Source organism: Malania oleifera, chromosome 1 (genome assembly GCF_029873635.1).
Source record: "Malania oleifera isolate guangnan ecotype guangnan chromosome 1, ASM2987363v1, whole genome shotgun sequence".
Taxonomy (NCBI): Eukaryota; Viridiplantae; Streptophyta; class Magnoliopsida; order Santalales; family Ximeniaceae; genus Malania; species Malania oleifera.
The window spans coordinates 11,096,337-11,119,994 of record NC_080417.1 but is presented as its reverse complement, the minus strand read 5'-3'; the positions used below and the strand labels follow the sequence as shown (position 1 = coordinate 11,119,994).

Here is a 23,658-nt window from a genome sequence, read left to right as displayed (position 1 = left end):
TTGCAAGTTTTTATTGTTATTCAAAAAATTGATAACAAAAGTTTGTGTAATTAAATTTTACAAAATAAATCATTTAAATCTTTAATAATGTAGCCCAAATTATAAAATGGGTGAAATATTTTTAATAGGATTAGGTAACGAGATTAGCATTATTTATTTATATAAAAAGTAAATAAATACCACGTAAATGTATGACCCTTTATTTAAATTGCACCGTATGGTGATATTCATATGCTTTGTGGGGGTCACAGTGGGCCCTATAAGATTAAAAGAGAGTTTTCTGTCTATCTTTGTTTTTTGACAAGTTAAATTAGGCCTTTCCCTTCCTATCATATATTTCCAAGTTCCAACCCTACCAGCATGTCAATGAGCCAGAGCCCTACTTTTGTGCTTTAAAGCATAAAATTGATTTGAATAAAAATGTCACATTAAGGGCCCACAATTTGTTCTTTAAATATCAATTATATTGTTATGTCTCATTTCAGTTTTCCTTATCCTAAAATTACCTAAATGAATATGATTGCTCCACCCACATCATTAATTCCCACAGCTCAAGCTTGCCATAATAATAATAATAATAATATTTTATTATTATTATTATTATTATTATTATTATTATTTAGTAGACTAAAAAGCAACAATACTGTAAAGGAGGGTGGTCGCCAAGGTGGTAGTATGGAGAAGTAGGTAGCATCGAAGGATTCGAAATAAAAGTGTTTGCTCTTTAACAACTTCTGCAAGCAAGAGTTCTTGAAGTCTCAGGTGTCAAGCGGCAATGGGGCAAAGTTACTCACCTATGTGGCTTACTTTTTCAACATCTCCAACACATAAATGTTTCTTATGCTGTTACGGACAATAGTGGTTGTTGCATATCCCAAGTGAGAGTGTTGTTGAGGATGGAACCATCTCGAGAGGAAGGTGACTAATGGCGGTGGTAGTAAAGATGAGTTGGTCAGTCATTATAGACTTAGTGTCGAGGATGGGCTTGTCTATGGGAGGAGCAGATAATCGACAATGGCGATAGAGCCAAGTGGGAGGGTGAAGAGTAGCGGCTACATTCTCCAATCAAGGTTCGTTTCAATAAAATATTATTATTTTTTAACGAGTAAAAAGTTAAGATCGTTGGACATGAGGTCCACTTTATATAGCATCTTGACATCTCGATGATTTTAATTGGATGGATTTTTTCTCCATTTGAGAAAACACCATTAAAAGCGACAAAGATGCTGAACACATGATCAAAGAGATACACTTGGATTTTTCAAGACATAAATTTCGACAAAATAACGTTATTTTTTTCCTTTTAAGAGGGCAACAAAAATTATGATTTTTCATTTTTCGAGGTTTCCTTATGGTATTGAGTTGAGGGTGTAAAGTACGATAGTCATTTACTCCCTATAAAGAGAAAAGAAGTCATAACCAAAATGTGAGTATAGTTCCAAACAACTTTATAGCTCATCATTATTAATGTGGTTTATTTTGTAACTATCAATTTTATTACATGTTAACTAAAATGGGAAAATAAAATAAATCATATTTTTTTGTCATATTTTACATAATCTTTTATTTTGACTCTATTGGTGTAAAACATCTTCACACCGTTGATGACCGTTAGATTCAAAATCTAACGGCTTGAACAGGGTGTATGTGGCCGTATGCTGCCTGAGTTGCCGAGCTGGGCCGGCAAAGAAGTAGTAGGGTCCATCGGCCAAATCAGTTTGACGGCCCTCCTGCTCCTTCGATGACCATATCTTCCAGGCCCAAACTGTCAGCACGTGCGCCCCCACAAGAGATAAAGGCAAAGCAGCACGGGAGAGAGAGAGAGAGAGAGATTCAAGGCTGAATGTTGGAATGTTAGTCTGAAACAGGGACTGGGCGCAGAGAGCTGTTCATTTTGGGTCACAGGGCATATTTTCTGGGGGAAAAAAAAAGCCATTAAACTATTTGAATTCATGATAATTAATTAATTAATTAATTATTGGTATAAGGCTCTGCATATATATAATTATTGGTGAAAGTCTCTGATCTAATCTGAGCATGAAGCAGAGATTTTAAAGAACAGAAGAAATTAGTACAGAAAAATAAAGAAGCAGAATTGAAGAAGTCGAAGATGCAGACTGATAATGATGAGGAATATCAGAGATTATTCTTTTGAACAAGTAAAAAGATTAAATAAAATAATAATGAATGAATCAAGCAGGCACCCAAGCAGTGGCGAACACCACATTGTGTCCTTTCCAGGTGAGCACAAGATCGTCTTCCTCCTTCTTCAATCCCCACCCTGCAGCGTGCTCATCCAGCATGCTCTTCACCTCCGACACTCCTTCTTCCCCAAACCCCAGGCTCCCAAACCCCGCCCCCGTCATCCTCTCCACCCACCGCTGCCTCGGCTCCTGCCGCTCCACTCTCCGCCACCCCCCCTGAGCCACCACATTCTCTATCTTCCACCCCACGTCCGCCTCGTACCACTGCCTCTGCTTCCTCCCCCTCCCCGGAAACGTCTCCACTGTGTCATAGGGTATCCACATGTAATTATACGCCGCCCTTAATCTGCCCATCAAATTGTTAGAGGTGAAGTCCACATCTTCGTCCACCACCACCATAATTCTCGGCTCTAAGCTCCGAACCCCCTCCAGAAACACCGTCCGCGGCGGCGATGAAGGAGGAGGAGGACAGAGATTGGGGCTTATGTTGATCTGTTCTGGAATGCAGTGAAGCATCATGTGACAGTTTATGACCAGAGCCTCGTTGTCGTCGTATACCAGATGTTCGATTCGGAGATGATCGATTAGAGAGGAGAACCCATTTGAAGAACTCGACGGAATCACCTGAAACTCCATCGTCACGTTTCGCGACCTCGCGAAGTTTACCAGCCTCGACCCCAATTCCTCGTAGGAGAGGTCGAGCAGGGGAGGGACGGCTTCGTCGGCGCCGGCGGCGCCCGCGACGCCTGCGACGGTTAGTCTTATCAGGGGAGGCCCTTCGGGGCGGTTCGCGATGGCGTCGATCAGAGTGGGGATTTGCATGCAATGGGTGGAGCTGAGATCGATTATGTGGACGGCGGAGAAGCCTTCCACGGCGTTTAGAATGGCGGCGTTGGCGGCGGTGAACCCGAAGCGGTGCCAGGGGGTGAGGTCGACGTAGGCGGCGAGCTCGATGATGGAGAATCTGTGGGGGGAGAAGGAGAAGGTGGTGTAGGCGTTGGCCATGGCGGCGGTAATCATTTTGCAGGTGCCGCGCTGGGCGGCGCAGGCGACGAGGGCGCGGAGGAAGGCGCAGGTGAGGCGCTGGTTGGAATCGCCGTCGGGCGTAGCGATGTTATTGAGGACCCACAAGATTTGCTGGGCGAGAGTGGCGTCGTTGCTTTCGATGGCGTCCGCGCAGTGTAAGAGTAACTGTTCCATACCATTGGCGTCGCCGAAGCTCCCCAAGGCCTTGGACGATGTGGGAAAACCAGGCCAAGCTCTGCTAGAACTGATTTGGTTTTTGTTCATGGCGGGATTCGACATCAATGGCGTTATTTGGTGCAGTGAAGTTTCAGAGAATTGCATCATTTGAGATCAGAAAGAAATTAAGAGCAAATCTCAATGGGAGTGGGAAATTGAAATCGATGATGATGATGATGATGATGAGGAGGAGAAGGAAAAGGAAATTAAAAGAGAAAGAGACGAGACTAGGAGTGGTACCTGGCGTTGGGAAACGACCCAGTAGAGAGGCGAATCCAGTAGGTACTGTTGGGGAAAAAATTCTGAATCAAGAAAAGAGACAGATCAGCTTTTTCATTTCTGGGGATTTAGGGTTCTTGAATTCCCATGGGGAGAAAAGGGACTGATCACTGAGGAGATGGAAGGGGGAAAATGAAAATCTCACATCCCAAAAAAAAGGCCTGGCTGGAGTCAAATTCGTCAAAAGGGACCTATTCTAAGCTTTTTCAGTGGGAAGAGGGAGTGCAATGGGGGACTGTAGGCTGCAGAGGCAGCGACACTTCAACCTTTTCATGCATACAAAATGGCTTAATTCCTCAATTGGGGTCTCTTTCTTCTGCTGTGCTTCTGAGCAGCTATGGGTAGAGAGAGAGTTATAGAGGAGAGGAGTGAGAAAGGGGGGTCTGTGGGATTTTGGGAGCATGTGGGGGAGCCGGCCAGAGAGTTGGCTGGATGTGGGAGTTGGGATTTTGTCATGTAATGAGGAAGATATTGGAGGCAGTTAGGCTTGGCTCCCTCACGGGCCTGGCCTGTTTTTGAGAGCCTGTCTGCAGTGCTTGATCCATGATATTTGTGGATGTGTTTGTGCATATGATGATCAAATCATTTCATGTTCTTTTGATTCTCTGGTTTCTTTTAGGGTTTTATTTTGGTTGAATCAACTTAATTAAAGCTTTAGAAATTGACGTTCGGAGAACATAATATTTAGTAACAACTAAATGTCTAGTTAAAGCTTTTCCTTGGATAATCAAACTCACGTCATTGTCCAAAGTTCCACTAGGTTTTTCTTTCTCGAGTTATAGTGGGAATACCTTGTACATAAAATATCCTCTATGGAGAGAGAGAGAGAGAGAGAGAGAGAGAGGGCCCTTACCGCTGAGCCCCAGCAGCCTGCAGAATCTCTGCATGCATAAATGAGACAAAGGGTCATTCTGGAAGCCAATTAAAAATAGCTCTCTCTCTCTCTCTCTCTCTCTCTCTCTCTCTCTCTCTCTCTCATAACGACTACAATTTACATGAATGATAAAAATGAGGTAAGAAAATCTTCCATGCCAATTGTTAAAGTTGGAGAAATTCATGTATATTCTAATTTTTTTTAAGATTTAAAAAAGAAAAAAAAATCAAATGAGTTATAAATCTTACTATACTTTTCCTTAAATATTTCAAATTCTGAACTTTCTATTACTTCAAAAGGGAAAACCTCACATTTAGTAATAAAATTAATACATTTTGGCAACAATTTGTCAATTTGGTGCAATGCAAGATGGATAGCCGAGAAAGGATTTGCATCAACATTAATCGTCTTAAGGGATCAGGACCTTCAACTAGGGAAGATTTAGAGAAGAACTAGACTTGCTTCATCTTTTAAATAAGCGAAAGTCTGGGTAATAAGAGAGAGCCTTACTCGAGATCTTTAGTATGGACGAAAGGAATGTTTGATAGTTTTAGGTGTTGAATATTTAATTAAGGCCCTGAAATATGATATTCCTATTAATTGAAAATATAAACCCATTTTGAATGATATTAAGATGATGGAAACCATGTTTTGTAAAGTCTTCCTTTTGTATTGTTCAAGGGAATTAATGGCTTGGCTCATTATGTTGCTCATTGTTTTAAATTATGCAACATAGAGTTGACCTTTAAATAAGTGCTTAAGAAGTGTTGTAAATTAGCTAGAACATTATTAGCTCACTTAGCCTTTCTAATATAAAAGATGATGGATAATTTTTAATAATAATCTCAAATATCAACAATGAAAAACTTTTAGTAAGTAATTTTTTTAGTACAAATATATTCAAAATTTAGTCAAAAAGAGATTGAAATAAGCACGTGTAATTCAAGTTGAACAAATAAATTAGTAGAACTTGTCATCACTACTCTTTATGTAGTAGAACTCTCTCAAACAGAATCTGACACGATCATTTGGCTTTCTACAAAGCATTGAAAACTTTCAATTATATTCTTTTAATGTTGTTCTCTTACAAAAGAAATGGCTTAACCATCAGTTCATCCTGCCTCAAAGCAAAATCCTTTAGAATCAAGTTATCCCCTTTAAGATCTCTTGTTTTATTTGACTTGCCTCAATAGACAAGATAATTACCTTAATAACCGTAAAAGACGAGGCTAAGCTTTGGCAAACAGAGATGCACCTTGTGCAAACAAAATAATGAGAATACAAATAATGTTTTTCTGCATTGCAATTACAACAAGAAGGTCTGGAACTGTTTCATCGTAGTCTTAGAAAAACAACGAGTGATGCTTGCTATCCTCAAGGGCCAACTGATGGCTTGGTCAAATTCCAAGCTGAAGGGGCAATAGAGAATCTTGAAGTTGTTAGTTATAGCAATAAATTCTTGGAAAATTTAGAAAGAAAGAAATGGTAAAGTCTTTTAAGGGCAAAACTTTTGATCCAGAAATTAAAATTTATGGAAATTGAATATAGACACATTGAAGCAATTCATGGAAGATTTGCCCACATTCAATTGTTAATTATTGCCTAGCCAATCTCAAGTTGACTGTATATTCATTTGTCATTCTTTATATTTACTTCCCTTCTTCTTCTTCTTCTTCTTCTTCTTCTTTTGAATTACGTCGAGTTTCCTCCCAATCACCACCAGCGGACACTCCCCTTCAGGGCACACAACCTTGTGTGTAATGATAAGTGTCAAACATTTTAACACACATGTGACTAAACAAATAATTGCTTGTAGTTGATAGTTATGGGTTGAATTTGGGATGACAATTCAGCAGTTAATTGCAAGTAACAGGTGGCAGATTTCTGTTAAGCTTCTTGGGTTAGTTAGGAGATGTGTGTGGTATATAATGTTGGTTGTTTGTTAAATTTCATTATGATGATTATTTTTCTTGGCAATAGCAAGATCAAGGAGGGAGATTGGAAGCTGAAAACACCAAGGGCAGAGTTCTTCTTGACATAATCAAGAAGGTGGGAAACTATGAGTTGGTATGCTTATAATCTTAAGACTAATTGGATTCATCAATAAAGGTTCTTTCGTTGGGTTCTCACTGTGGATGTAGGTCATATTGGCTTAACCACATAAATTTATGTTTTCTTCTTGTTTAATTCTTTCAAACAGTTAGTTTTCTTTCTTTGTTGATTCATTTCTGCAAGATGTTATTCAGTTTGGCTTCAATTCTAGTTTTACATAACATATATGAGTTTGTAACAATTGGTATAAGAGCTTAATCACGATGGGGACATCAAAATATGATGTAGAGAAGTTCATGGGGGAAAATGACTTTGGTTTTTGGAGGCTAAAGATGCGAGCTTTGTTGGTGCAACAAGGTCTTCAAGATGCACTTCTTGGTGAAAAGAACATGCCCAATTCTCTATCTAACAAGGAGAAGATTAAGATATTGCAAAAGGCTCATAGTGCCATCATACTTTCTCTTGGTGATAAAGTATTGAGAGAAGTGGCTAAAGAGAAGTTAGCAGTAGCACTTTGGCTCAAGCTTGAAAGCATGTACATGACAAAGTCCTTGGCCACTCGACTGTACAAGAAAACCTAGCTCTACACCTTCAAAATGGCTCCTGGTACATCTGTGGATCTTGACGAGTTTCACAAGATAATCTTGGATCTTAAAAACATAGACATAATAATAAGTGATGAGGATCAAGCTATTTTTGAAATGACCTGATAATAAAATAAAATCTTTTTTCCCTAGTTTTAAATTCAATCATTAACCTAAACAGTGGAGGACCAATCATATAAAATAAATTCACACATAATACAATACTAGAGTGACAAATCAACCTACGATATGCAATCATCACTGTTCTTTCGAAACTACCCTTACTGATATCAAGGGATTACAAAAACATGTCACCCAAAAATACTCACTCTCAAAAAGGGTAGTACAATAGCCCTCTACCTTTGAGCCAGCTCCGCTTGCCTAACTGGTTTACTTGAAAAACAATTCAACACTGGGATGAGCCAACGCTCAGAAACATAATATTACTAGTGTGTGGTTACTGAATTATATTTCTATATTAATAATATGATTTAGAAATAATATCATGGATAACTGAAACTGTAAATGTTGGTCTAAATAACATATATTAAAACTATATAAATTACTTTTTATAATACTACTACTATTTCTGGAAATCTACTTATACTTATAATATCTGAGAAACTTTCCATGGATGGCTGTATGTTATGATTTAATCCCTTATGACAGGGTTATGCGGCCCAAAGGCAGGAACCTATTCTGGCTGGCCTACCAAGGTAAGTCAACTGAAGTCCAACAGTCTGAGCGGCCCCCTCAATCCATATCTAATGGAAAGCCTGTCCTGACGTGGGCACGATCAATCTCATACCACTCACTATCTGAGTAAAGTGGTTGCACTCTGAACTAAATGTCTGTAGCTACAGTATCGTGCTCTGCTATATGATCCATCAGGGTCTGATATTATATAGGTAACTGATATCCTGCAATATACTGTTTTTACTGTGGTTTCTAAAATAACCATACCCCATAGAATTTATCTAAAATTCTAAATAAACTGACTGAAAATCTTATTTCTGTATAACAGAACTATTATTTGAATATCTGTATATTCGGGCGTTATGGTACTGATAAACGTGTTATTCTGAAATTACTGAAAACGCATATTTTTGAGTATACTGTACACTAAAAAATTCGTCATTCTATAAACATGCAAATATCATGGTATTTCTGCTAATAGCTAACATGGTATTCACAAATTCTATAAATATAGTACTATTCCGTTATCAACTTAAGACACACAAATAAATATTAATATTATCAAGTTCTAGAAACTATAAATATATATAATCTGAATAATAATTTGATAAAAACATATAGTTCATACTGAAATCGTAAAAGGGTTTCCTAACATAGCATATTTCATTTACCTGACTATTGAAAAGCCCCTATGGTATACTGGTCCAACACTCACAGGGCTTCCTACTCAACACCCTGAAAACAACATTCGCCAGAACAGAATATCATTATTTCTTTGTCTCCATCATTTCCTACAACTGCCCGAAGGCCAAAAACTGAATAAAAGGCCTTACCCTGATTCTGGGAAGAAATTCAACTCGATCCCACTAACGATCCGCCCCGATAAACTTCGAGAGAATTTTGCCAAGCGCGTTGTGGTGGCCTTAGATCATCGATCTGACGACTAACGGGGCCGGAATCGAAGAGAGAAGAGGGAAGGACCGTAGAGGAGAGAGGAGAGAGGATTTTGCTGAATTTTTTGCGTAAAAACCTATGGTTTACACTATTTATATTGTGACCTTCGTCGACGAGCCACGTCATCTCATCGATGAGTCTAAGAAGCAATTCATCAACAAACTCTCCCCTTCGTTGACGAAATTCAGAATTGCCCAAAACATTCTCTTGGTATCTTCTCGTCGACGAAACATGCCCTCATCGACAAGAGCCTCTTGTACCCTCGTCGACAAATCCCTTGTGTTCGTTGATGAGGCCATGAGAAAATTCCTTGGGTTATTACATCCAAAGTGCAACGTTGTTGACGAACACAAAGCATTCATCGATGAAGTCTACTGCCTCCTTCTATTTCTGTTTTCATTTCCCTCCCTCTTTATTATTTAAATATCATTAATTCTTCGGGTCTTTATAATTTTTCTAGTGAGTTCTTTAGACACTTCCTATGCTAACCTAAAAGAAACCATGATATATGGTAAAGAGAGCTTGACTTTAGAAGAAGTCCATTCAGTTCTACATTCTAGAGAGTTACAAAATTGGGGGGGAGTCAAAGAATGAAGTTGGAGAGGGTTTGAATGTAAGAGGTAGAATAAAAAAACATGAAAACAAGAACAAGAATAACAAAGGGACGTCGAAGTCGAAAGGAAAAAGGTTAAAGTGCTTTAACTGTCATAAGGAGGGACATTTTAAGAGAAATTGTCTTGAAAAGAAGCAGCATGTGGGGAAGAAACCAATTTATGAAGGTAATGCAACAATTGTATTAGGTGGGTATGACAGTGTCAAGGTATTAAATGTGTCTGATATTGATTTAGGAAAGGAATGGATACTAGACTCAGGCTGCTCATTTCATATGTGGACACAAAGTTCTGTTTTGAAACTTTTAAAGAAACTGATGGGGGTTATGTCCTACTTAGCAACAACAAGTCCTGTAAAGTACTTGGCATCAGGTTAGTAAGAATAAGAATGTTCAATGGTGTGGATAGGCTGCTCCAAGAAGTCGGGTACATACTTGAACTTAAAAGGAATTTTTTCTCCCTAGCTATGCTTACTCAATTAAGTTGGTTGTACCTTCAAGTCAGATTTTGAGGCTTTGAAGGTAGCTAAGGGATCAATGACTGTAATGAAAGGAGTGGTCAAGAATGGACTGTATACTTTCATTGGGAGAACTGTTATTGGAGAAGCATCACCTTTTAAAAATGTTGTTGATGATGCTATCAAGTGTTGAAGAGTAAAATTGATCATGGGATGGTGGCAGAAAAACATGGCCGGCAGCCCACCTCTATTGAATTTGGGCAGGAGTCAGCCCCCAACCTCACCAACCAGCTCACAATTGTTGATTTTAATCTTTACTTTTTCTACTATAAATATATGTGTGTGTAATTTAATGTGTGGTGTAGTGAGGGTGAATAATCAGTGAGAAGAAGAGAGTTTATGTATCGTAAATTCGTCCCTATTTGTTTCTTTTTCAGATTGAAATTAATTGTTTTGTATTTGTGTGTAATCCTCATTGAGTTATAATCACAACCAGTGATTGAATGAGTCCCCTCCACCCATTAGTGGTATCAGAGGATCCAGGTTCGCTGAAATTCACCAAATAGGGGCAAATAAAGGGAAATTCAATTTTTTTTCCTAGATTTGAAGTTGATCAAAATCCAAAATTGAGCATACCATTGTGAAATTCACATCAAGATGACTCCAAAGGTGAAAATCATGCTTCAAACAGAGTCTGAGAGCCCCCGCACGCACTCCCATGCGCCGAAAGACGACATAGTGTCATCCAGATGCACTGCACGCACCGGCGAGAGTGCTAACCGGCAAAGTCACGCGCATTGCACGAGTCTTCTTTGCCCAGCTGGTGAGATCCGACTCGAAGCCTCGAGACCCGATCCGCGACTTGGCCTAGCAGCTAGAAACCTGGAACCTAACCAGCGAGCACGACCCAACCCGGTTTATCGACCCACGTCCAATCACCGACACACGACATGCCTAGAAGCTGCCACGTGGCCCTAATAATAAATCTGAACGTCGTTATCTACGTTAAGTCAAACCATTTTTTTTAAAAAAATCGGTATAGTTTTTGGCCGGTTCAGTGATTTTTAGACCGATTCTTTGCAACCCAAAATTAGTTCCTAAGGTTTTTCAACCTTCTGAACACATTGGTGACATCCAATTTTCCAAAATCAATCCCCATCTCTCTATTTTTTATATATTAAATTCAATGGCGAACAATGCTACGCAAGTGGTCATTCCAAAATTGACCCGAGAGAATTATGACAACTGGTCTATTCAAATAAGAGCCCTTCTAGGTGCTCAGGATGTCATGGACATCGTTGAAGATGGGTACAGAGAAAGCCTATCAAAAGAAGCTGAAGCAACTATGTCTAACACTCAAAGAATGATCTTGCGAGCTGATCGAAAGAAGGATTGCAAGGCAAAGTCTATAATCTACCAAAGGCTTGATGAGGCCACATTTGAAATCATTGCCTTTGCCAAAACATCCAAAGAAGTTTGGGACTCTCTCCATCGAACACACAAAGGTGCAGACAAAGAGAAGAAGATTCGTCTTCAAACATTGCGAGGTGATTTCGAATCTTTAAAAATGAAATCTACTGGATCTATTGCTGACTACAATACACGAGTTATGGTAGTATCAAATCAATTGAGAAGAAATGGAGAGACTTTCAACGACGAGAGAATTTATGAGAAAATTTTGCGATCTTTGGATTCAAAATTTGATTATATAGTTGTGAGCATGGAAGAAACAAAATATCTAGAAACCATGTACGTAGAAGAACTTATGGGCTCACTCCAAGCTCATGAGTAGAAAGTAAACAAAAGGAGTGATGATAAAGCACTCGAGCAAGCCCTCCAAACAAAGTTGTCTCTTACCACAGATAGATACAAAAAAAGGGGGACATCACAACGAAGAAGAGGACGAGGACGAGGATCTCGTGGAAGAAATTATGGAAATTTTGAATCTAGAGAAGGTGGCGAAGGTACAAGAGGTCCCACTAGAGATGGACGCAATCAACATAACTATGTCCCACGAGGCAGAGGACAAGGAAGAAGAGGGGGATACAATAACCGTCCGAATGTAGACAAAAGAAACGTTTAGTACTACAACTACCACAAGTATAGACACTAATATAATGAGTGTAGAGGTAATCCCAAAAATCATGAACTAAATGAAAATGCTAACTTTGCAAAAAACGAGAAAACCGAAGGAAAATCATTGATGCTGATAGCACAGAGTTCAACCCACCAGGACCAAAATGTTTGGCACCTTGATTCTGAAGCCAGCAATCACATGACTGGAAGAAAGAACCTGTTTAATGAACTTGATTAGAAAGTTCAGGGAGAGATATCATTTGGTGATCTCTCTAAAGTCCTAGTTCGAGGAAGGGGAAATGTCCTAATCAAAAGGAAAGACTAATATACTTAGTCTTGAACAACTTGTGGAGAAAGGCAAACGAATTAGCCTTAAAGATAAGCAGATGGTGATAAATGATGCTCGAGGTAAGCTCGTTACTCGAATACAAATGGCAAAGATTTGAATGTTTCTACTCGCCATTCAACATGATATGCCAAGTTGTTTGAGCGCTATCATCAAAGACAAAGACTAGCTATAGCATCTCAAGTACGGACATCTGAATTTTGAAAGTTTGAAACAGTTGGGAAACAAGAAGATGGTGAAAGGCTTTCCCAACATCCACCACCCAAATATGATATGTGAAAGTTGTGTTCTGAGCAAGCAACACAAAAACAACTTTGGAAAGCAAGCAGACTGGAGATCTACCATGCCACTCTAACTAGTACACACAGACGTGTGTGGTCCATTGAGGCTGTGACGCCCCGATTTTCATACAATTTTTTTTAATCAATAATAAATAAATATTTACACATCATCAACAACATCCATAAATCGGCCACATCAACAATCCTACTATCATTCATACGACCCGACCGGCATTGGGTACCGGGTAAAAAGTTATTTTATTTATATAACCTAATAGTGGAAGTTAATACATACTTAACAACCAGAACACAATACCCAGAGTATCAAAATACATACAAATATAAACGCTACCATCACAACCTCAAAAAAACAACACAACTCTAGGGAAATTACACCTTCCTAGTCCAAAAACTCACCCTGCGTGTCAAGATCCCAGCTCCCTATGATCACGGAGCTTTATCACTTGGCCTATCCTTAATCCCTGAAAAATTTAGATAACTTGGGTGAGACACATTTTAGTAAGAAGGAATAAATTATTTATAGTGTGTGGTCATATGAGTTCAGTTATAATACACTTTACTTTTCAAACCATCGTTTCATCTAAGAAAATACACTGATATACACATTCTCATAATCATATAGATATACAACACAAACTTTTATAAGCTTTAAAACCATTTCTCAAATTTAATGATTTCCAACACATAATTGTCCGCGAAGTTCCTGAGAATAGGGAAGATTATTCGCCCATACAGGTAGCTTCCCTCTGTCCTAACACGTTATGCAGCCAAGTATAACCACATCTAATACTTATGGGGGCACTCACCTTACTCAGTAAGCCCTCAGGCGGAGAGTTTCACTTTGTCTCAATTATTTATTTTATAACACACACTCTTTCATTTCTTATAATCATTTCCTATTCTAACTCATTACATATCTATATATATATAAATCCACATTTATGTACTTTACATAATACAATAGAGCACATAATTCCAATTCTCAACACATTCACGATTTCCATACTGAGCATACCTCCCCAACGGTATCAATAGGAACCTCACAACACAATTTCCATACTGAGCATACCTCCCCAATGGCAGCAGTTGGAACTTCACCACACAATTTCCATACTGAGCATACCTCCCCAACGGCATCAGTAGGAACTTCACCACATAATGTCCCTATTGAGCATACCTCCCCAATGACATCAGTAGGAACTTCACCACATAATTTCCATACTAAGCATACCTTCCCAACGGCATCAGTAGGAACTTCACTACACAATCTCCCTACTGAGCATACCTCCACAATAGCATCAGTAGGAAAGGAATACCACCTACCCGAAATTATTATGCGGCATTGGCATATCATCAATCATATATCAGTACAATGGAGACCGGAACCTTCTGCCATATAGCACGTCATACGGTGTTATTCCAATGCTGGCCTGGCAGCTGTTGTTATCACAAACTCGACCAGTGACAAATACTGCACCTAACGACCTCCAAAGTACACCACACATGCTGGCAGCATATCCTCAAGAATCTGTATCGTTCTCTCCGTCTGCCCATCTGTCTGAGGATGAAAAACTGTGTTGAACGACAACTGAGAACCAATGGTCCCTTGCAGACTCTTACAAAAACGAGATGTGAACCGTGGGTTTTTGTTTGAAACTATGGACACTAGGACACCATGGAGCCTAACTATCCCCTGGATATATAACTCAGCTAATTTGTCCTTGGACTAGCTAACTCTGACCAGTAAAAAGTGGGCAGTCTTTATCAGTCGATCCACCACTACTCAAATAGCTTCCTGTCTATGCAATGTCGACGACAATCCCGTGACGAAATCCATCGCTATATGCTCCCACTTCCACTCAGGAATGTGGAGTGCCTACAATGATCCCGCTAATTTCTGATGCTCGGCCTTCGCTTACTAGCACTCCAAACACTGATCCACATACTGGGCTATCTCCCTCTTCATGTTACTCCACCAAAAGAACTCTCGAAGATCCCTGTACATTTTAGTGGTACCCGGATGTACAATATACAGAGACCGATGTGCTTCCTCCAAAATAACTTTCTTGATCTCAGGGTTGGTAGGAACGCATAACTTGGTGCGAAACCTCAAGGTTCCATCATCTGAGATGCTAAACTTTATTTCCTGACCATCCTGTACCTTTCCCATAAGCTCTACTAGTTCTACATCATTTCTCTGAGCTACTTTAATCCTCTCCTATAGAATCGGTTGCAAAATCAAGTCAACAATAAACACCTGGTGATTGCCCTCTACTAGCTCCACATCGAGCCTCTCCAGATCCATCTGGATCAGATGTTGAATCTCCACTGCAGACACAGAAGAATCCACTAATTTTTGGCTCAAAGCATCAGCGACCATATTAGCCTTTCCTAGGTGGTAGCTGATAGTGCAGTCGTAATCCTTTATTAGTTTCAGTCATCTCCTCTGGCTCATATTTAATTCCTTCTGTGTGAAGAAATATTTTAAGCTCTTATGGTCAGTAAATATCTTACATCTACCCCCATATAGATAGTGCCTCCAAATCTTCAGCACGTAAACAACCGCTGCCAATTCTAGATCATGGGTAGGGTAGTTTTTCTCATATTCTTTCAACTGTCGTGAGACATAGGCTATCACTCTCCCTCACTGCATCAACATACATCCAAGCCTTTTATGGGAGGCATCACTGTAAATTACGAACCCCTCTTCTCCTGAAGTAATCGTCAACATAGGCGCAGTGATGAATCGCTGCTTCAATTCCTGGAAGCTCTATTCACATTCATCAAACCACTCAAACTTCACTCCCTTCCTGGTCAATCTGGTCAATGGGTCTGACAATTTAGAGAAGCCCTCAACAAACTTGCGGTAGTACCTAGTCAATCCCAAGAAACTCCTAATCTCGTGCACATTCTTTGGTTGTACCCAGACTACTACCGCCTCAATCTTACTCGAATCAACAGAAATACCACCCCTGGATATAACGTGTCCAAGGTAACATGTTCCAACCAAAACTCGCACTTCTTGAGTTTCGCATATAGCTTCTTCTCTCACAATACCTGAAGCACTATACTCAAATGCTCCTCATGCTCCTTTAGGCTCTTCGAATACACCAGTATATCATCAATAAATACTACCACAAACTAATCCAAATATTAGTGAAGTACTCTGTTCATCAAATCCATAAAACACTGCAGGAGCATTCATCAAACCCAATGGCATAACTAGAAATTCATAGTGTATATATCATATTCTAAATGTCGTCTACGAAACATCTTCTGCCCTGACTTTCACCTGATGATACCTAAAGCGTAAATCTATCTTTGAAAAGATTTGCTCCCCCTGTAACTGGTCAAACAAATCATCGATGCGCGGGAGCAAGTATTTATTCTTGATAGTTATTTTGTTTATTTCTCGATAGTCAATGCACAACCTCATCGAACCATCCTTCTTTCTCACAAACAAAATCGGTGTTCCCTAAGGTGACACACCGGGCCGAATAAACCCTTTTCTAATAGTTCCTGTAGCTATTCTTTTAATTTTTCAGCTCTGCCGGTGCCATTCTATACGACGCCTTCAAAATCGGCGTTGTCCTCAGAACCAGATCAACAACGAACTCTACCTTACGATTAGGAGGTAGTCCCTAAAAATCCTTGGGGAATACCTTAGAAAAATACCTCACCACTGGAATCTTCTCACCCTTATCTTCCCTTCTGATACCGCCTTCACACAGGCTAAATATCCCTGATAGCCTTCTAATAACAATCTACGTGCCTGAATAGAAGATAATAACTGAGGTGGGGTGTGCACACATGATCCCATGAATCTGTACTCCTGTCCCTCTAGAGGTCTGAATACTACCACTCTCTAATGGCAATCAATATTGGCATAGTGGGTAGCTAACCAATCCATACCCAAGATTACCTCAAACCCATGCATGTCTAAACCCACCAAATTAGCTAACAAAGACCTCCCCTGAATACTCACTAGACAAACCCTGAGTGCCTTTCTACTTATCCCTACAGCCCCAGTCGACGTAGCAATAGAAAGACTAATATCTAACTGCTAAGGTTCAAATCCACACAACTTTACATATTCTCAGGCAATAAAAGAATGAGTCACCCCAAAATCAAACAAGACAGTAGTTTTAAATGACAGTATTGAAACAGTACCTGTCACCTCATCTCCCGCTGCCTCAGCATCTCCGGGCGTTAGTGCATAAACTCGCGTCGGGGCAATATTCCTCTACTGTCCACCTCGAGGTGCCTAATAACCTCCTTTGTGTGGTCGAGGAGCAGCCGTTACCACTGGCGGTGCATGACAGTTCCTCGTGATATGCCAAGGCTGGTGGCATTAATAGCAGACAACCTCACTTACTCGGCACTCCCCTGGGTGCCTCCTAAAACATCTGGGACAAGGAGGGAGCATCTGTCTACCCTGTACTACTCGATTTCCTCCTCCCTATTGTCATCCCCCTCTACTATCATATCTCCTCCATGACCCTCGACTGAATCCTGCATGAAAATCAGAAGGCGCAGGCCTCTTCCTCTGGCTCTGTGCTACTACGCCTCTCTGTATGCTATCCTCTCCTCGTCTAGCATCATATACAGGGCAAATCGGGATAGCTCAACAAATCTCGCTGCATACTGCTACACCGTCATAAACCCCTGTGTCAAATACAGAAACTCCTATGCCTTTGCACTCCTGACCGTATTAGGAAAGTACCGCTCGAAGAAAATCTCCCTGAAGCTACTCCACATCATCGCTACAGGGTCTGGCCTCTGCTCCTTCAATAATCTCACTGACCTCCACCAGCGCTTTGCTTCCCTGGTCAATTTAAATGTGGCAAATAACACCCTATGCTTGTCTGTACATGAGAGGATAGCCAGTATATCCTCTATGTCCTGAACCAAGTTCTCTGCTATCAGTGGATCCACTCCTCCAGCAAAAGACGGGGGTCTCATACGCGTGCTGCTCAATCCTGTAGCTCTGCTCCGTCGAGCTCCTAGCCATCTCAGCCATCACTTGCTAAATGACGCTTCGCAACACTGCATTAGGGTTTGCATCACCTATACTAGATGGTCATACTCCATCACCTCCCGTATTCATGTTACTATTCTCTGGATCCATCCTGCAAAGGAAATAGCTAATCTCAACATACAATCACTATCACACAACCCATACAATGTAATAACTCATAAATTACTCTTCTATGACCCTTTATCTCCATATCCTTAATCCCATTTAAGATTCAGTCTTACCACTCAGAAACAAGGCCCATCAATAGTATCTATGGTTTTCCTGAAATCGTCACCCCAGGAAAAACACAGAAACAACCCCGGATCCTCAAACAACCACTAACTCACATTTCAGGCTACCTATCTCCTATTTCCCTCAAAATCCATTCCTATACTCTAGTATTGTTGTGACGCCCCGATTTTTATACAATTTTTTTTCTCAATAATAAATAAATAATCACACGTCATCCATAACATTCACAAATCGGCCACGTCAACAACCCTACTAACATTCATACGACCCGACCCACATTGGGTACCAGGTAAAAAGTCATTTTATTTATAAAACCTAACAGCGGAAGACAGTGTATTTATATCATTCAAAATACAATACCCAGAGTATCTACATACACACATATACATCATTATCACAAACTCAAAAAAACTACTCAACACAAGGGGAATTACACCTTCCCTAGTCCAGAATCTCACCCTGTGTATCAGGGTCTTAGCTCCCAATGGTCACGGAGCTCTATCACCTAGTCTATCTCTGTTCCTTGAAAAATTTAGATAATTTGAGTGAGACACATCTCCGTAAGAAGGAATAAATTATTTACAGTGTGTGGACGTATGAGTATAATTATAATACACCTTACTTTCAAATCATCATTTCACCTGAGAAAATACATTGGCAAATATATTCTCATAGTCACATAGGTATACAACACAAGCTTTTATAAGCTTTAAAATCATTTCTTAAATTCAATAATTTCAACACATAATTATCAGCGAAGTTCCTGAGAATAGGGAAGATTACTCGCCCATACAGGTAGCTTTCCTCTACCCTAACACGTTATGCAACCACGTATGGCCACATCTGATACCTATCAGAGCACTCATCTTACTTAGCAAGCCCTCAGGCGGAGAGTTTCACTTCGCCTCAAATATGTATATTATCAAATCACACGGTTCCATTTCTCAATTTTATCATTCTTTATTTCTCAATTTCCATTCTTTCTTTCATTTCTCATTTTAGCCAATTTTATCATTCTTTCACTTTCTATTTTCATTTTACTTTCCGGCTCATGAGTATCCTTGATATCAAATACCAACATTGCATCTGTAAATCATGGCCACCCTGAGGATCTTTCTATCCACGCCATGCTTTCCCCCATGGTCAAGGTTGTATAGCCCAAAGGCTTGATCTAACCGCGGTTGGTCGATCCGGTTAGATCAAATATCACATCACATATCGCGTTTGTAGTATAATTGGCTGGCCTATAACCCTGATCCGAACTCAGGGAGCCCAACAACACTACAAAATGGCACAGTCGACCGTCACGCTACATGCTCCAAAAGCCTGTGTGGTTGCACTAACACCACTAGCAATGGTAACGTGCTCAATATCATAACCATCCATCAGGGTTCACTACCACGTACCCGCATTCATTATACGGTATTGACACTTCATTAATCATATTCCAGTATATCACAATTCAGTTTAATATAAATATTCTCATCATTTTTTGTGCACATTTCATCATCTCGTAATATCATATATCATAATTTCACGTATTTTTCACATTTTCCCAAAATACTCATATCAACAATTTGTACAACTCATTTCTCATGCAAATAATTTTCACTCACAAATAAATACCACATTTCATTATTTTCAAATATCAGAAATTTATAAAATCTCATCTTTCAAGAAAAACATTTCTACTCACATATAAATACCATATTTCATTATTTTTCACTAATCACATCAATAATTTTCATTTCAATATTTTCTTAGAAATTACTCATCGTTATATTTCACACTCTAATTTAAAATTACTCAAATGCCACACAATTTATCTGATATTTATATCATAATAATTTTTAGACAAAATATCATATGCTCATTTTCACATATTAATTTGAACAATAATTCTAAAAATATTGTTATAATTTATTCCCCTTACCTGTCTTACTAAGAGACTCGTTAACACCCAAATTCTACACCTTTGGCGCCCGAAATTCAATTCCTGAAATTTACATTTTTCCCAGATTAATTACCTAATTTCCCCCAAAAAAATACTCAACTAACCTTCCCTAAACTCCATATACCCCAAATTATTATTTAAACTATAATTTAACACCCCCACTTAATTTTCTGAATTTTTCCTGTGGATTCCAAAATTACACCCACAGCGCTCACCTGGGCCCTAAATTTCAAAAATTCTATTTCAACTCCAGATGCTCAACATTTTAGCATTTTTAAATTAATCCTAATTAATTAAAAATAAGCCCCTTAATAACCCCCGTACCCCAAATTTGGGGTTTTACCCACGATAACCCCACGAGAATTTCGTCCCGCTAGACTTGTAGAAAATCATCTCTAGATTCTCGTGGTAGTGTCCGTTCGTCGATTGGGTTTATAATTTGTAAGAAATTAAAAAAAATGGAAAAATTAACTTACCCCATGAGATATGTCTGCACCGCTCCTACCACCGATCCGCTCCGGTAGAAATGATGGCAGCGGAGAATGAAGTCCAGCAGTATCTTTCGATTTTCGATCGGGCGAAACTCCGTCATGAAATCGAGGAGAGAGAGAGAGAGAGAGAGAGTTCAGAGAAAACTAGGGGGGGCGTGAACCTGCGCAACCTTCCTAAAAAAAAACTTCATTCTTTCCTTCCTTCAGGAATAATCTTGAAGGAGGTAAATTTATAATAATAATAATAATAATAATAATAATAATAATAATAATAATAATAATAAATTTTAATTATTATTTTTTTATTTTTTATTTTAAAATTAATTAATTAATTAATAAATTTTTTTTTTTTAGGAATCACTCCAATAATCTTCTATATCCCTTTTTGGGGTTATTGCAATTGTATTTCGCTGTTTACTAAAGTTTACAAAACCTTACAACCTAAGCTTTGATACCAAACTGTGATGCCCCGATTTTCGTACAATTTTTTTAATCAATAATAAATAAATATTCACACGTCATCATTAACATCCATAAATCGGCTACGTCAACAATCCTACTATCATTCATACGACCCGACCTATATTAGGTACCGGGTAAAAATTTATTTTATTTATATAACATAACAGCGGAAGTTAATATAAAAGACAGTCATGTTAGCAGATTTAGCACACTTCTGTGTAGACTAACTGATGACAGCTAAAAGGAGCTGTGTTAGCAGATCTAGCACGTTCCTACGTAGACTAACTGATGATGGCTAAAGACCAGCTGTAGTACGAAGTAATGAAATGAAATGTTATGCAATGAAATGACGATGAAATGATAATAAAATGAAATGATAAAGGTAAATGATGTAAATAGGAAAGAGTCACTTAAAGTGAAACGAAATGCAAAGTTAAGTTATGAACAGGAATGAATGTGCATGAATGTATAATGACAGAAAAGAAAGATGTATTATGATATTAGAAGTATGTATGTACGTAGTACATGTTATGATTGGGCGAGGCGTACCTTCCGCCTGAGGGCTTGCTGAGTAAGGCGAGTGCACTAGTAGTTTCAGATGTGGCAGTAGCTGCATAACGCACTAGGGCAGAGGGAACCTACTTGTATGGATGGGTAGAATTCCCTATCCTTAGGGCCTTTGCCGATAAACTATTGTTGAATGCTTGAGTACGAGATCAATTTAACATTTAGGAGCATGCTGAGTAAGGTGAGTGTTCTGGTATGTTTTAATTATAACCTTAGGGTTACCTAAGTATCAGAGCAAAGGAGTGCTACTTGTATGGGCGGGTAATCACCCCTATCCTCGGGTAATCTCGTGGGTTAAACATTTGCATGTGTTTGATTAAGATCATTGAATGATTTTGGAAATTATGTTAAGGATTTTCAAATGTTAAATATTATGTCATATATAAACTCATGTTGGTCATACACTGTTTTAATATATGGTTTCTTCCCTTACTGAGATGTGTCTCACCCGAATATGAATTTATCTTTTTCAGGATTTCCTCGAGATCGAGCTTTGAAAGCTCGAGGGTTTTTATAGCATTATCGAGAAATAGAAAAAGAAAATGGTATATTTCTATGTTAATTTTGGGGAATGTAAATATTTAAGTTTTATGCCTTTATGTTTTAAGGCTATTAAGTAAGAAATGATTGTGAAAATACTGAATTGTTTTGGAGATATATGTAATTATGGAAATGCAGGTGATTGATAATTTATTATGGATTATAGTTAGAATTAGTAAACTCTGGTATTATGTTATATGGAGATTATGATTATGTTTTTCGCTGCGTATATTATGTTAATTATGGATTATTAGGTATAATGCGCCGAACCCGGGATTAAGGGTTCTAGGCATTACATTTTTTGTATCAGAGTAATGTCGAGTCGGAAGTGTGATTAATTTCACATCGCCTGTATATGGAAATGTTAAAGTATTAGGTTAGAGATGATTTATACCAGAGTATAGGAAACAATTAGGATAAAGATGTTAAATGGATGGGTTAGGTTAGGTGTTGAGAAGTAGGTGTGGTGTAGGGAAGTATAGGATTTTGTCTTATAACTTGGAAGCGGAAATCCCTTGGCGGACTTCTGTGATTTTTTGATTCATTCAAAAGTTTCTGAAAACCACTGTAAATCCATTGACGGTGATGTTTCTTAGCCATGAGACTGGTCCTTATATGGAGAACTTGGATGTGTATTGGATTTAAAATATATAATTGTGTTTTTGAGATTATGGTGTGCGATATGGTAAATAGTAGAATTATGAGAATAAAAGATTGGGTAACAAATTTCGAGGACGAAATTTTTTTTGAGGGGAGAATGTAAAGACCGGGAAATTTAAAAGAATTAAAATAATTTAGAAAAAAATTCTATAAATAAAATAACAGATAAATAATTAAAAGGAATGGCATGGGAAAAGAAAAAAAATTAAAATTAAAGAAATTAAATTAAATTAAGATAAATTAAATAATTAAATAATAAATTGTTATTAAATTAAATATTTTTACATTGGATTTAAAAAAAACTAATTAAATAAGAGAAATATATATATATTTATATATATATATATATACACTTATGTAGTAGGTTAATATAATATATATAAAATAAGTATAAGATAAGATTTAATATATATATATATATATAAAGTATCTGATAGAAGAATAAGTAAAGAAGAAAGAAGAAGAAGAAGAAAGAGAAGAAGCAGGCGGCAACCCCCACCCCTTGAAAATTCCTGTGTGCTCCACATCCGTCTCCATTTCTTTTTCTCTCAATTACTCGGCGAGTTTGCGATGGATCGGGAAACGGAAGGTGCCGTTGGAATCCTGGTTCCCCTACCGACATTTCTATTAGAGCAGATTTTTCATGAGAATGGCTTAGGCACTGCTCCTAAGAAAAGGTAATTTTTCTCAATTTTCTCAATTTCGCTGTTAATATGCAGTTAAATCGACGAACGGACACCACCACGGGGTCCTAGTCGTCGTCGTTATCATTTTGGCGTAGGTAATTTTTCAATTAGAGTTTTCTAGGCCCTACTCCAAAGTATGAGTGGGATTTGAGAATTTGGCTAAATTTAAGGATATTGTTATTTATTTAGGAATTATGGCCCTAGGAAATATTTAAATAATATTTTATTCAAAAATAATTTATTGGAACTGGGAATTTAATTTCAGGGTCCGGGTGAGCGTCGCAGGTATTTTTCAGAGTCACTATTGGCGTAGTTCAAGAAACTAGGTAAAGGGAAAAATATATATTAAATC

General features: G+C 38.5%; 1 protein-coding gene across 2 annotated transcripts; it reads right to left on the bottom strand.

Moving 5' to 3' along the window:
• Positions 1-1,433: 1,433 nt before the first annotated feature.
• Positions 1,434-4,049, bottom strand: LOC131152563 (scarecrow-like protein 32). 2 transcript variants are annotated; one of them, XM_058104341.1, is made up of 2 exons: positions 2,205-4,046; positions 1,434-1,915 (listed from the first exon to the last, which is right to left on the bottom strand). In XM_058104341.1, exons 1-2 carry the CDS (start codon positions 3,552-3,554, stop codon positions 1,769-1,771), a joined length of 1,497 nt encoding a protein of 498 aa, XP_057960324.1. In that variant the 5' UTR covers positions 3,555-4,046; the 3' UTR covers positions 1,434-1,768. The 2 variants fall into 2 exon arrangements, with proteins under 2 accessions (XP_057960324.1, XP_057960325.1); XM_058104342.1 differs by lacking the exon at positions 1,434-1,915 and having other exon boundaries at positions 1,960-3,474; positions 3,687-4,049.
• Between the last annotated feature and the right edge of the window lie 19,609 nt (positions 4,050-23,658).

Coding starts and splice junctions, on each gene's coding strand:
- LOC131152563 (XM_058104341.1), bottom strand. CDS start 3,554: ATGATGCAATTCTCTGAAACTTCACTGCACCAAATAACGCCATTGATG. Junction 1,916..2,204: donor TGGTGTTCGCCACTGCTTGG/GTGCCTGCTTGA, acceptor TTTTTCCCCCAG/AAAATATGCCCTGTGACCCA.